This window comes from Vulpes vulpes, chromosome 4 (assembly GCF_048418805.1).
Source record: "Vulpes vulpes isolate BD-2025 chromosome 4, VulVul3, whole genome shotgun sequence".
In the NCBI taxonomy this organism is placed as follows: domain Eukaryota; kingdom Metazoa; phylum Chordata; class Mammalia; order Carnivora; family Canidae; genus Vulpes; species Vulpes vulpes.
In genome coordinates this window covers 57,215,069-57,229,119 of record NC_132783.1, presented here as the reverse complement: position 1 = coordinate 57,229,119, position 14,051 = coordinate 57,215,069, and the positions used below count along the sequence as shown (strand labels likewise).

General features: G+C 38.6%; 1 protein-coding gene across 18 annotated transcripts in view; it reads right to left on the bottom strand.

Moving 5' to 3' along the window:
- WDFY3 (WD repeat and FYVE domain containing 3) overlaps nucleotides 1-14,051 on the bottom strand; it is a 273,205-nt gene that overhangs the window by 27,367 nt on the left and 231,787 nt on the right. For all 18 annotated transcript variants that reach the window (XM_072755759.1, XM_072755760.1, XM_072755764.1 and 15 more), the window contains 5 exons: nucleotides 13,514-13,568; nucleotides 13,130-13,249; nucleotides 11,429-11,546; nucleotides 9,918-10,024; nucleotides 1,877-2,030 (listed from right to left, as the gene is read on the bottom strand). In XM_072755759.1, the coding sequence (XP_072611860.1) occupies nucleotides 1,877-2,030; nucleotides 9,918-10,024; nucleotides 11,429-11,546; nucleotides 13,130-13,249; nucleotides 13,514-13,568 (554 nt within the window). The remainder of the gene's footprint in view (nucleotides 1-1,876; nucleotides 2,031-9,917; nucleotides 10,025-11,428; nucleotides 11,547-13,129; nucleotides 13,250-13,513; nucleotides 13,569-14,051) is intronic.

Here is a 14,051-nt window from a genome sequence, read left to right as displayed (position 1 = left end):
GCCATCCTAGTGAATGTGAAAGTGGTACCTCACTGTGATTTTCACTGGTACTTGCCTAATAACTAATGATGCTGAGCATCTTTTCATGTGCTTACTGGCCATTTGTATAACTTCTTTGGAGAAATGTCTACTCAGGTCATTGGGCCACTTTTTTTTATTGGGTTATCTTTTGGCTGTTGAGTTATAAGAGTTCTTTATATTCTGAATACTAGACCCTTAAGAGATATATCGCTTGCAAATATTTTCTCCCATTCTGTAGGTTTTCTTTTCAGCTTCTTCATAATGCTCTTGGACACAGAAGTGTTACATTTTGATCAAGTCCAAGTCATCTTTTTTGTTGTTGATGCCTGTGAATGCATCAGCAAACAGAAGATCATTAAGATTTAGATTTAACCCTATGTTTTCTTCTAAAAGTTTTACAGCCTTAGCTTTTTTTTTTTTCTTTATGGCTTTAGCTCTTACATGCAAATAGTGTTTTTTAAAGTGTGTGATTTCATGGAAGGAAGATTTATTATGAAGCTGAGCATGACAAAAATACATGACCCTTTTAAATTTACTTATTTAAAACTGGATAATTTAGTGGGGTTTGTAAGTGGTCTGGGCTAAAACATTTTTTCAACATATGTTATTATAACTGATCTAGTGTTTCTGGAAGATTGGGGCTCTTTCTGTACCTCTCCATATTTTTCTCGTTGAAAGTAGTATCCCCAGGGAAGAGAGTAGCATTTTCCAAATGTGAATTATAAGTGAACACATAAAACACTAAATGTGCATCCATATTCAAATACTGTGTATGCATTTGTCGTTTTTCCATGTTCACCATCTATTTATTCTATTCCTTTAAGGAGCCATCACTCAATCCAACTCCAAGGTTTACAACTTGGTATTTTTAGTTTCTCAAAAGTTAGCTCTAGGTCCGATCACAGGTGATGAGACTGTTTCAGGTCTTTTGCGGGAGCTGTTGAGAGAGTCTTATTATCTTTCCCATTATACCTGGAGCCATAATTTCACAAAGTTAGAACTGCCAATGGACAATTACCAATTATTTAAAACTAGTTTTAAAAAGAAAAATCCTCAGATGTATCGGATATGAACATTTCCCTGAATTTTCTATTAACAAAACTTCAAGGTAGTACAGTAATGGTTTATATGTTGAACTCTTAAATATGATATGATATGAAATATGAAAAATATATGAAAATAGAAGAATGTCTGGCAGGAATATTCTAAAGTGGAAACAATGGAATTTTGATGTTGAAAAAGAAATACTCAGAAACCTAGATCAGCAAACTATGTTCCAAGAAACTGTAGCCAAAATCAAATCTATTTCCCGTAACTGGATTATACAAAGGGAGTACTGACGAAATTTCTCTACTTCTTAGAACTATTGATTTGTTTGTTTTTCTAGATAATACTACTCTAACAGGATAGAGAAGAGGAATTAAAGTTATTCTAAAATTCTAATTTTAAAACATATTAGCATGTAAGCTGAGAATGCCTCAGGCAATACATAAGATTAAAGCAATACATGAAAAATGTGGCTATATCATTTTGGCTATTAACTTCAATCTTAATAATTTTGAAATATATTGTCACCTCACCTTTGTTTTTATTGAAGTCACAATATTCTGACCATTAAATGTAATCTTTGTTAGTTTTTAAATTTTCCCAAGATTCCATTTGAAACAGCTATTTTGGGCATAAATCTATTTTTCCATTTACACCCACACACCCAATTATAGTAAATAATATCTGCTGAAACCACAAGGAAGTCCTTTCCTGTCAGTGTGTACTGCAGACAATATTCAGGAAAGTTTCATTTCTATTGGTCTTTTCCAGGTTAATGTTCCTAAGACAGTGCCACAACTGTACATACCTAGATCAAAGTTGTTGGAATTGAACAGGAATTCTGGTAAGTAAAAAAACTCTGGGATAAGTTCTTTTACGTCTGCCATATTGTGCTTTGATGCTGAATACCAGGCCTCACGCACACTGTGGAACATCCGGTCAGCCAGGTCAAAGTGGCCTCCCTGTGGGCAAAATGAGAAGACACTGCTCTGTTAGAGAGCCGTCCCCACCTCACAGCTTCTGTCAAGCTCACTGGCTTCAAAAAAATAAAATAAATACATTTGGTCACAATTCAAATTTCCCATCATCCTAGATCAAACACACACAATTTTAAGATTTTCTTTATTTATTCACGAGACACACACACAGAGAGAGAGAGAGAGAGAGAGAGAGAGAGAGAGAGAGAGGCAGGCTCCATGCAGGGAGCCTGAAGCGGGACTGGATCCCAGGACACCAGGATCATGCCCTGGGCCGGAGGCAAGAGCTAAACCGCTGAGTCACCCAGGGATCCCAACACACACAATTTTAAAAATCACAAAAAGAAAATTAATCTCATTCTTTTGGGGGTGCTTCTTAAAAGGAGTGCTTCATAATTGTGCTTAATGCATGTATTTTGTAATCGAAATGAAATCCCAATACAAAGACTTTTAGAAGTCATTTAAAAATTAGTTTTTAGTGAGAGGGCAAGAGTGTAAGGAAATATGAATTCTTCCATAGTTTGATGATGCTCCTAAAAAAAAGATTCTAATGTGGCCATCTACAGTTGGAAAGATTCAACTTAAATATATGTTTGATTGATATTTTAAATTAACATGACATTCAAGTTCTCACACTTCTAAGAATTAGGTGAAAAATTAAGAAAGTAGGGCCGGGGCAAGCTGGAGGAGGAGTAAGGTCCCCAAGTCACCTGTCCCCACCAACTTGCCTAGATAACTTTCAAATCTTCTGAAAACCTACAAATTGGGCCTGAGATTTAAAGAGAGAACAGCTGGAATGCTACAGAAAGAAGAGTTTGCGCTTCTAACAAGGTAGGAAGACGGAAAATAAATAATTAGATAGACAGATAGATAAATAAAATAAATAAAAAAGAATCAAGTGGGGGAGGGCTGCTGCAAGGAGCCGGGCTAAGGCCTGGCGGCAAAAGCCTCTTGACAGGAAAGCCCAGTCCCGGAGAAGCAGGAACTTTTAAAAATCTGCACCAGATTCTTCCTGGAGGGAAAGGCACTCGTAGGGAACTCAGGCAGGATCCCAGGAGAGGTGGTGGAGCTCCCAGGCTCCTGGGGTCACTAGGAGAGGAAGTGTGCCTGGAGGAGAGCGCGCCACACACCGCAGGCTGAGCTCAGTAAAGGGCTGGAGCAGGCGCCCGGTGGGCCCCGGGAGCAGCTCAGGCGGGGGCTCCGCGCAGAGGGGGCTGCGAGGCCCAGGAGCGCGATTCCAGCAGCGCAGACCCCGGAGCTCAGGGCGCCGGGGACACAGCCAGGATCCTGCGCTCTCCCCGGGACAGGTGGAGGCAGGGAGGGCCGTAGGACAGAGAGGACGCTCCTGCTGCCAGGTGCCTCCAGCTGTGCAGATCGACGCCCTGTCCCGGAGCATCCAGGCCCCTGGGGACTGGGAGCTGCGGTAGTTACTGCGGGAGCAGACTCCAGGGCTGGAGAGGTGACCTCCACTAGGGGGGGGTGTTCCTCTTGGTGTCATCCTGTGCCTGGAGAGGTGGGGCTGCCAGGGAACAGGGGCCTACGCATAAACAGCTTGCACTGAGCTGTGCAACTGGCAGGGGGTGGGCAGCTCCCCCAGGTGCACACACGTGAGAATCAACACAGCAGGCCCCTCCCCCAGAAGACCAGCTGGAAGGACAGGAGAAGAGCAAGTTCTTGGCCGAGCAAGAACTTGGCTGGAAAGCTCCAGGGGAAGTTGAGGGATTTACAGTATATAGAACCAGAGGATGCCCCTCCTTGTTTTTTCTTTTTTCTTTTTTTTCCTTCCTTTTTCCAGTACAACTCATTTTTAGCCACTCTGCACTGAGCAAAATGACTAGAAAGAAGAACTCACCACAAAAGAAAGAATCAGAAACAGTACTCTCTGCCACAGAGTTACAGAATTTGGATTACAATTCTACGTCAGAAAGCCAATTCAGAAGCACAATTATGAAGCTACTGGTGGCTCTGGAAAAAAGCAAAAGGATTCAAGAGACTTCATGACTGCAGAATTAAGATCTAATCAGGCCAAACATAAAATCAATTAAATGAGATGCAATCCAAACTGGAGGTCCTAAAGACAAGGGCTAATGAGGTAGAAGAAAGAGTGAGTGACATAGAAGACAAGTTGATGGCAAGGAAGCAAGCAGAGGAAAGAAGAGAAAAATAATGAAAAGACCAAGAAGAAAGGTTAAGGGAAATAAATGACAGCCTTAGAAGGAAAAATCTACGTTTAATTGGGGTTTCAGAGGGCGCCAAAAGGGACAGAGGTCCAGAAAGTGTATTTGAAGAAATCATAGCTGAGAACTTCCCTAACTTGGGGAGGGAAACAGGCATTCAGATCTAGGAGATAGAGAGATCCCCCCCTAAAATCAATAAAAACCATTCAACACCCCGACATTTAATAGTGAAACTTGCGAATTCCAAAGATAAAGAGAAAATCCTTAAAGCAGCAAGAGACAAGAGATCCCTAACTTATATGGGGAGAAATATTAGATTAACAGCAGACCTCTCCACAGAGACCTGGCAGGCCAGAAAGGGCTTGCAGGACATATTCAAGGTCCTAAATGAGAAGAACATGCAACCAAGAATATTTTATGCAGCAAGGCTCTCGTTCAGAATAGGAGGAGAGATAAAGAGCTTCCAAGATAAGCAGAAACTGAAAGAATAACTGACCACCAAACCAGCTCTGTAAGATATATTAAGGGGGACTCTATAAAAGAAAGAGGACGCCCAAAGAAATATAACCCACAAAAACAGGGACGGAATAGGTATTACGATGACACTAAATTCCTGTCTTTTAATAGTAACTCTGAACGTGAATGGGCTTAATGATCCCATCAAACGGTGCAGGGTTTCAGACTGGATAAAAAAAGCAAGATCCATCTATTTGCTGTCTACAAGAGATTCATTTTAGACCTAAGGACACCTACAGCCTGAAAATGGAAGGTTGGAGAACCATTTACCATTCAAATGGTTCTCAAAAGAAACAGGGGTAGCAATCCGCATATCAGATAAATTAAAGTTTATCCCAAAGACTGTAGTAAGAGATGAAGAGGGATACTATATCATACTTAAAGGATCTATCCAACAAGAGGACCTAACAATCATGAATATTTATGACCCTAATGTGGGAGCTGCCAAGTCTATTAATCAATTAATAACCAAAGTTAAGACATCCTTAGATAATAATACACTTATACTGGGAGACTTTAACATGGCGCTTTCTACAAATAACATATTCTAAGCACACCATCTCCAAAGAAATGAGAGCTTTAAATGATACATTGGGCCAGATGGATTTCACAGATATTTACAGAACTTTACATCCAAACGCAACTGAATACACATTCTTCTCAAGTGCACATGGAACTTTCTCCAGAATAGACCATATACTGGGTCACAAACCAGGTCTTAACCCATACCAAAAGACTGGGATTGTCCCCTGCATATTTTCAGACCATAATGCTTTGAAACTAGAACTCAATCACAAGAAGAAATTTGGAAGAAATTCAAACATGTGGAGGTTAAAGGCCATTGTGCTTAAAAATGAAAGGGTCAACCAGGAAATTAGAGAAGAATTAAAAAGATTCATGGAAACTAAAGAGAATGAAGATACAACCATTCAAAATCTTTGGGATACAGCAAAAACAGTTCTGAGAGGGAAATACACTGCAATACAAGCATCCCTCAAAAAACTGGAAAAAAACCTCAAATACACAAGCTAACCTTGCACCTAAAGGAACTGGAGAAAGAACAGCAAATAAAACCTACACCCAGTAGAAGAGAGTTAATTAAGATTCGAGCAGAACTCAATGAAATAGAGACCAGAAGAACTGTGAAACAGATCAACAAAACCAGGAGTTGGTTCTCTGAAAGAATAATTAAGATAGATAGACCATTAGCCAGCCTTATTAAAAACAAAAGAGAAAAGACTCTAATTAATAAAATCACAAATGAAAAAGGCGATATCACAACCAACCAAGGAAATACAAACTATTTTAAAACCATATTATGAGCATATATACACCAATAAATTAGGCAATCTAGAAGAAATGGACACATTTCTGGAAAGCCACAAACTACCAAAACTAGAACAAGAAGAAACAGAAAACCTCAATAGGCTGATAACCAGGGAGGAAATTGAAGCAGTCATCAAAAACCTCCCAAGACACAAAAGTCCAAGGCCAGATGGCTTCCCAGGGGAATTCCATAAAACGTTTAGAGAGGAAACAATACCTATTCTACTAAAGCTGTTCCAAAAGATAGAAAGGGATGGAATACTTCCAAACTCATTCTATGAGGCCAGCATCACCCTAATTCCAAAACCAGACAGACCCCACCAAAAAGGAAAATTATAGACCAATATCCCTGATGTACACAGATGCAAAAATTTTCAACAAGATACTAGCCAGTAGGATCCAACAGTAAATTAAGAAGATTATTCACCATGACCAAGGAGGATTTTTTCCTGGGATGCAAGGCTGATTCAACACTTGTAAAGCAATCAATGTGATAGATCATATCAACAAGAGAAAAAACAAGAACCATATGATCCTTTCAATAGATACAGAGAAAGCACTTGACAAAATACAGCATCCATTCCTGATCAAAACTCTTCAGAGTGTAGGGATAGACGGAACATTCCTTAGCATCTTAAAAGCCATCTATGAAAAGCCCATAGCAAATATCATTCTCAATGGGGAAACACTGGGAGCCTTTCCCGTAAGATCAGGAAGATAACAAGGACGTCCACTCTCACCACTGCTATTCAACCTAGTACTAGAAGTCCTAGCCTCAGCAATCAGGCAACAAAAAGAAATAAAAGGCATTCAAATTGGCAAAGAAGTCAAACTCTGCCTCTTTGCAGATGACATGATACCGTACATAGAAAACCCAAAAGACTCCATGCCAAGATTGCTAGAACTCATACAGCAATTCGGCAGTGTGGCAGGATACAAAATCAATGCCCAGAAGTCAGTGGCATTTCTATGCACTAACAATGAGACTGAAGAAAGAGAAATTAAGGAATCCATTCCATTTACCATTGTACCCAAAAGCATAAGATACCTAGGAATAAAACTAACCAAAGAGGTAAAGGATCTATACTCTAAAAACTACAGAACGCTTCTGAAAGAAATTCAGGAAGACACAAAGAGATGGAAAAATATTGTAGCTCATGGATTGGAAGAATTAATATTGTGAAAATGTCAATGCCTCCCAGGGCAATTTACACATTTAATGGGATCCCTATCAAAATACCATGGACTTTCTTCAGAGAGTTGGAACAAATCATCTTAAGATTTGTATGGAATCAAAAAAGACCCTGAATAGCTAGGGGGAATATTGAAAAAGAAAATCAGAGCTGGGTGCATCACAATGCCAGATATCAGGTTGTACTACAAAGCTGTGATCATCAAGACAGTATGGTACTGGCACAAAAACAGACACATAGATCAATGGAACAGAATAGAGAGCCCAGAAATGGGCCCTCAACTCTATGGTCAACTAATATTCGACAAAACAGGAAAGACTATCCACTGGAAAAAGGACAGTCTCTTCAATAAATGGTGCAGGGAAAATTGGACAGCCACGTGAAGAAGAATGAAACTAGACCATTCTCTTATACCATACACAAAGATAAACTCAAAATGGATGAAAGATCTAAATGTGAGACAAGAATCTATCAAAATCCTAGAGGAGAACACAGGCAACACCTTTTTTGAACTTGGCCACAGCAACTTCTTGCAAGATACATCTATGAAGGCAAAGGAAACAAAAGCAAAATGAATTATTGGGGCTTAATCAAGATAAAAAGCTTCTGCACAGCAAAAGAAACAGTCCAGAAATATAAAAGACAACCTACAGAATGGGAGAAGATATTTGCAAATGACCTATCAGACAAAGGGCTAGTATCCAAGATCTATAAAGAACTTCTTAAACTCAAAGCAAAGAAACAAACAATCCAATCATGAAATGTGCAAAAGAGATGAATAGAAATCTCACAGAGGAAGACATAGACATGGCCAACAAGCACATGAGAAAATGCTCTGCATTCCTTGCCATCAGGGAAATACAAATCACAACCACAATGAGATACCACCTCACACCAGTGAGAATGGTGAAAATTAACAAGGCAGGAAACAGCAAATGTTGGAGAGGATGTGGAGAAAGGGGAACCCTCTTGCGCTGTTGGTCGGAATGTGAACTGGTGCAGCCACTCTGGAAAACTGTGTGGAGGTTCCTCAAAGAGTTAAAAATGGAGCTATCCCTATGACCTAGCAATTGCACTGCTGGGGATTTACCCCAAATACACAGAGGCAGTGAAACACCGGGACACCTGTACCCCAATGTTCATAGCAGGAATGTCCACAATAGCCAAACTGTGGAAGGAGCCTCGGTGTGCATCGAAAGATGAATGGATAAAGAAATGTGGTCTATATACACATGGAATATTACTCAGCCATCAGAAATGACCAATACCCACCATTTGCTGCAACGTGGATGGAACTGGAGGGTATTATGCTGAGTAAGTAAGTCAATTGGAGAAGGACAAACATTATATGGTCTTATTCGTTTGGGGAATAATAAATAGCAAAAGGGAATAAAGGGGAAAGGAGAGAAAAGGAGTGGGAAATATCAGTGAAGGTGACAGAGCATGAGAGATTCCTAACTCTGGGAAACGAACAATGGGTAGTGGAAGGGGAGGTGGGCAGGGGGATGGGGTGACTGGGTGACAGGCACTGAGGGGGACACTTGACGGGATGAGCACTGTGTATTATACTATATGTTGGCAAATTGAACTCCAATAAGAAAAATTAAAGAAAAACTAAGTGATCAAAAAGTTATAACAAATTCAAATAGAAAAAGAATTTCTTTTGATTGCATAGCCTCATAGATATACCACACCTTCCTGAAACAAACTCCCTATTGCTGTTTTAGGTGGACACAGTGTATCTGTCTTTATGAGGAAGCTCACTGCAGGAAAATGCCAAAGTCCATACAATGCCACCAAGGCCTGCCACCTCTCTGATGCCACCCTCTATGAGTTTTCTCTCCACTTACTCTGATCTAGACACAGTGGCCTCCTTGCTGCTCCTAAAACATCTCAGGCACATGTGTAACTCTGGGCCCTCACATGGACTATTCCCTGCGCCCAGGACACACTTTCTCCAGATAGCTGCATGAGTAACTGCCTCATCTCCTTCAAGTTTTTGCTCACATGCCACCTTTTCAAGGAGACTCACTCTGACCACTCTATTTATAACTGAACTGCACCCTCCTCTACCTCCTAACTCCTATATTTCCCAGCCTCCTTTCTCTGATCTATATTTTCCGATAGCATTTATTATATTCCTAAACACTTTAAAATGTATTTATTTATTATTCTTGCCTTGTTTCCCTCAAGTAAAATATATAAGCTCTACCAAGCAGAGCTTTTGTGTTTATTCACTGATATCTTCCATGTACTTAGAACAGTGCCTGGTACATAATAAGTACTCAATAAACATTTTCTGATTAAATGACAGAGAATGTGGAGAAAAGTAATTATAATCAAGAAGACAGGAAATAACCTAGAGTATATTACTCTTTTTAAAATATTTGTTGTTAATTTAAACCAGTCAGGTAGAGAGCACACAGTACTTGCTTCTTTAACAAAAGGACCCTAGCTCTTGCTTACTATAAACAAATTCTAGTTTACTTATTAATTTTGATCCAGTGAAATTCCACTTTATGTTTGACTATATTTTGTGTCTAAAACCTCAAAGGGCTTCTTGTAAGGCAGTATACCAACATTATAAAGAAAAAAAGCAACAATTTTAAGTAGAAAGAAGGTTTGACTAAAATAGAAAAATAGCAAATTTAGAGTTTTACCTGCAGCCTTAAGAATATCTGTGTGAATGGCTCCATCCTTACTAGATACGAGGCCACAATCATTGCAGATGAATAGTGGGTCCCATAGTGGTAAGCTGGAGTTTCTCCTGTTCAAAAAAATTAAAGCATAATTGAAAACAAAACTGTAAAGGTGAAAAATAAAATTGGTATTAATATGCTTGAAAACACTAACACATGTGATAGCTGTGACACTAAACACAATCAGTATTAGCATTTGTGGAGTTGAAAATTTTATGGCACCACTATCCCTCGCTTATCTGGCAGTAATACAAATTAACTATAGCTCAGTGCCTTTCCCCACAAACTTAGCATATCCACCAATTCATGTTTTGAGGCTTCCTATAATAGATAAGCCTTAATAGCAAACGATCTTCCACTAAAGTAGGATATTGACTTATAGCTACTTTTCATGAGGTTCTGGCTTTGCAATGATCTCTCTTTAAATTGTTGTCTATGAATATTATGCAATTGTTATCACATATTTTCCTCGGAGGGAAAAAAAAAAAGGTCCACACAGGGAATACTGTTAGGCTTAGGTTTTTCTTTCCTTTGTTTCATCTATCTGAGGCGGACACATGATAAACACTAAACATAATAGGGGTGCCTAGGTGGTGAAGTCAGTTAAGCACCCAACTCTTGGTTTCAGCTCAGGTTGTGATCTCAGGGTTGTGAGATCAAGCCCTGCATCAGGCTCTGTGCTTAGTGCCGAGTCTGCTTAAGATTCTCACCCCATCTCCCTCTGCCTTTCCCCAACTCACGAAAGCAGACACATGTGTTCTTTCTCTCTCAAATAAGTAAGTCTTTAAAAACAAAACAATAACAAAACATTAAATATAATAAATAAGTATAGAGTTTCAGGAGGTAATCTATTATTATTATTATTATTATTATTATTATTATTATTATTACTGTTGTTGTTGTTAAAGTAAAAGGATGCCAAAAAATGCCTCAATAAAATTAGAAGACAGTTTAATTAAGGAAACTGTAGTTCCTGGTATATTATTATTTTTTTAAAGATTTTATTTATTTATTCATGAGAGACACACACACACAGAGGCAAAGACAGAGGCAGAGGGAGAAGCAGGCTCCACGCAGGAAGCCCGATGTGGGACTTGATCCCGGGTCTCTAGGATCAAGCCCTAGGCTGAAGGTGGTGCTAAACCGCTGAGCCACCCAGGCTGCCCCTAGTTCCTGGTTTAAATATGATTAGAAATAAAAGCAGATTAGCCGATGGGAAATTTCTAACCTACACAAAGTAGACACTTAGTTTTCTGCCAGTACCTGATAAGCCACCTAAAACATGCCTTCTAAGCAGGGCCATTAGGTGGCTTGTTAAATCTGATAGCTGTATATATGTGTAAATATATAACATATATAGATGTCATGATATATAAGCAATTTGGGGGAAGATACAAGGATGTCAGGCCACTAAATCATGGCTTACATGTGAAACTAAGGTACAAAGTTCAATGACTAGAAAAGTTACTTACCATTAGGATCTTCCCAGTCTTTATACCGCTTCTTATATTGAGCTAATCGTTCATCTGTCTGTGCTCCCATTGGCTTAGCCAGGTTTCTAAACGTCTTGGGATTAGTAAGATCCACCTCCTAAAATACAAAATGAAATCCAATTCCAAATTACTCTACACTTTTCATTCTTGCCAGTGAAGATACAGGAGCCATAGCAGACAATGATTTATAAATATTTGTGGTTACACTGGGCAGAAGGGACTCCAAAACAATGCCTTGTACCTGCTGGTTATCCATATTTTACAGACAGGCACGAGGCAGTTTGTTAACTGATTCAGTTTGAAGGCAACTACTTAAGAAATTAAGTATTTATAGAAGACACTCAGGATCCAGGTTGGAGATGAGGAATAAGAGAAAATCCTTCCCAGTCTTGGCAAGAAGATGGCAGGAGACTTGACACAGGAGCCCTAATTCATCTTTATCCTCCATCACCCATGCAACTGGAGTACCAAGTCTCCTTTTCTGTTCTCTTCCTCTCCTCCTCCATTTCACCCTGATGTCACTTCTCAGTATTCTCTTCTTAGAGGTGATCAGAAAGTGAAATAAACTAGAGCATTTGGTAACTCATTCACCTCTGAAAGTCATCATACTAGACCATGGGACTTCCAAATGAGATGGAATCTTTCATCTACCACCAATTATTTTAAAAGTTCATTTCTAACTGACCTAATCCATATACTTAGAACCAAAATTTACCACTGGAGGTTTCCAAAGTAAAAATCTGAAATATGTACCAGGAGGATATTTAATCTGTGTCCTTTTAAAGGGCAGCACGACCAATCAATTTTGTCAAATTTGTACTTTATTTTTTAAGATTTTATTTATTTGTTCATGAGAGACACAGAAAGAGAGAAAGAGAGAGAGAGAGAGAGAGAGAGAGAGAGAGAGAGAGGCAGAAACACAGGCAGAGGGAGAAGCAGGCTCCATGCAGGGAGCCTGACATGGGACTCTATCCCAGGTCTCCAGGATCAGGCCCTGGTCTGAAGGTGGCGCTAAATTGCTGAGCCACCTGGAGTGCCCAAACTTGTACTTTAAATGAATCTACTTCCATGAATATAAGTCAAATTAGTTATAAATCTGTCTTCTCAAAATCTATATGCAAAATCCCTCATTAATACTTTTTTGGTTAATTTAACAAACATAAATTGTATGCGATTTATGGCCCCGTTCTAGTGGTTGGGAATTGAGAGATCCGGGACTGTTTTCTTTGTGCTCAACAGATATATGTGTAAGAGCTACTTTGTGAAGGGTGCTGTGCTGAGGTTTCTAAATTCTTTTCAAGTTGTGATGATCATTCACTGAGTAATTTTAAACAGAGCGATAACTTAATTACAGTAGTGTTTCTAAAACTGGCTGCAGTGTAGAGGACAGAGGGACATCCACCAGGGGATACAAATTAACTAGCTCTTAAGAAAACAAAATAGATATTATGAATATCTAAAATATTGGTCAGTGATCTAAATTTTGTACAAGTTCAAGCTAAAACTCTTTTCATCTTCTTAAAATAAGTGCCTGTTAAGAACTTTAAATTATAAAAATCATAAATTATAGTATAAATTAAATTATAAATAATAAAGCAAGTAAAACATTTGAGCAATTTAAGTACCTCTTAATTACTTCTGAAAATGTGTTCCACTTACACAAAATGTTTTGAGATTTACCTCTGAGTCGTAATCTGCAAGGATCCAGGGGAAGACAGGATACTGCATGAGATCATTATATGATCTGCCAGCCAAAGTGTTCAAGTGCATCAAATACTGGAAGTTGCTGATTTCACCTCTCTTGGGAAATATAAATAAAGGTTCATTTCAGGACAATTATTACTACTACGTTCACTTTAAAAAAATTTTTATGCAAAATGAGGTAAAAGACAGTTTCTTTCTTACAGATTTCAAGACAACAAGACATTTGTTTCTCCCAAAAAGAACAGAAACCAAAGGTTTTTTTTTAATGTACGTAATTTACAGATTGTTGAAGTGCTTTTAACTGTTGAAGTGCATCTAACTACAAATTATGAACGGAGCTTATATTTTCATTAAGCCTACCTCCCATCTTTGAGTCACAGACTTCTCTCCAACCAAAGTGCTAAGCAACCCAGATCTAAAAATAAGAAATAATTAAATAAATTATAGGCAATATAATTTTAAATCTGAGTAATAATCAAGGTGAAAATTTTAAATCATCTGGTCTGGGAATTTTTTAAACTATGGAAGACCTATTACAAATGGGTCATGAAATCAGCTTAGTGTGTTGTAATCAACATTCAAAAATATGAAATAACATGGAATTAAACTGAAGAAAATACAGAACACAGAAGGGTACCACACACAGTAAGGGAAAGTATTTCCAGTCAAATGTTAGTGTTAGTATTTGTAACTCAGTTTGTGGGTTCTGAAATGTAATGTAAACAAAGTATATTTTTACTATGGGTTACAGCAGGAGTTTGAAAAACAATGACCTAGTTCAACTGTCTACCTTTTACAGTGGTCTATGTGTAAACAAATTCAAAGACATTAAATCAGAATAATTGAAATAGTATACACAGCACATTTCCTAAAAGAGATGTTGAAGAGTGAATAAAAA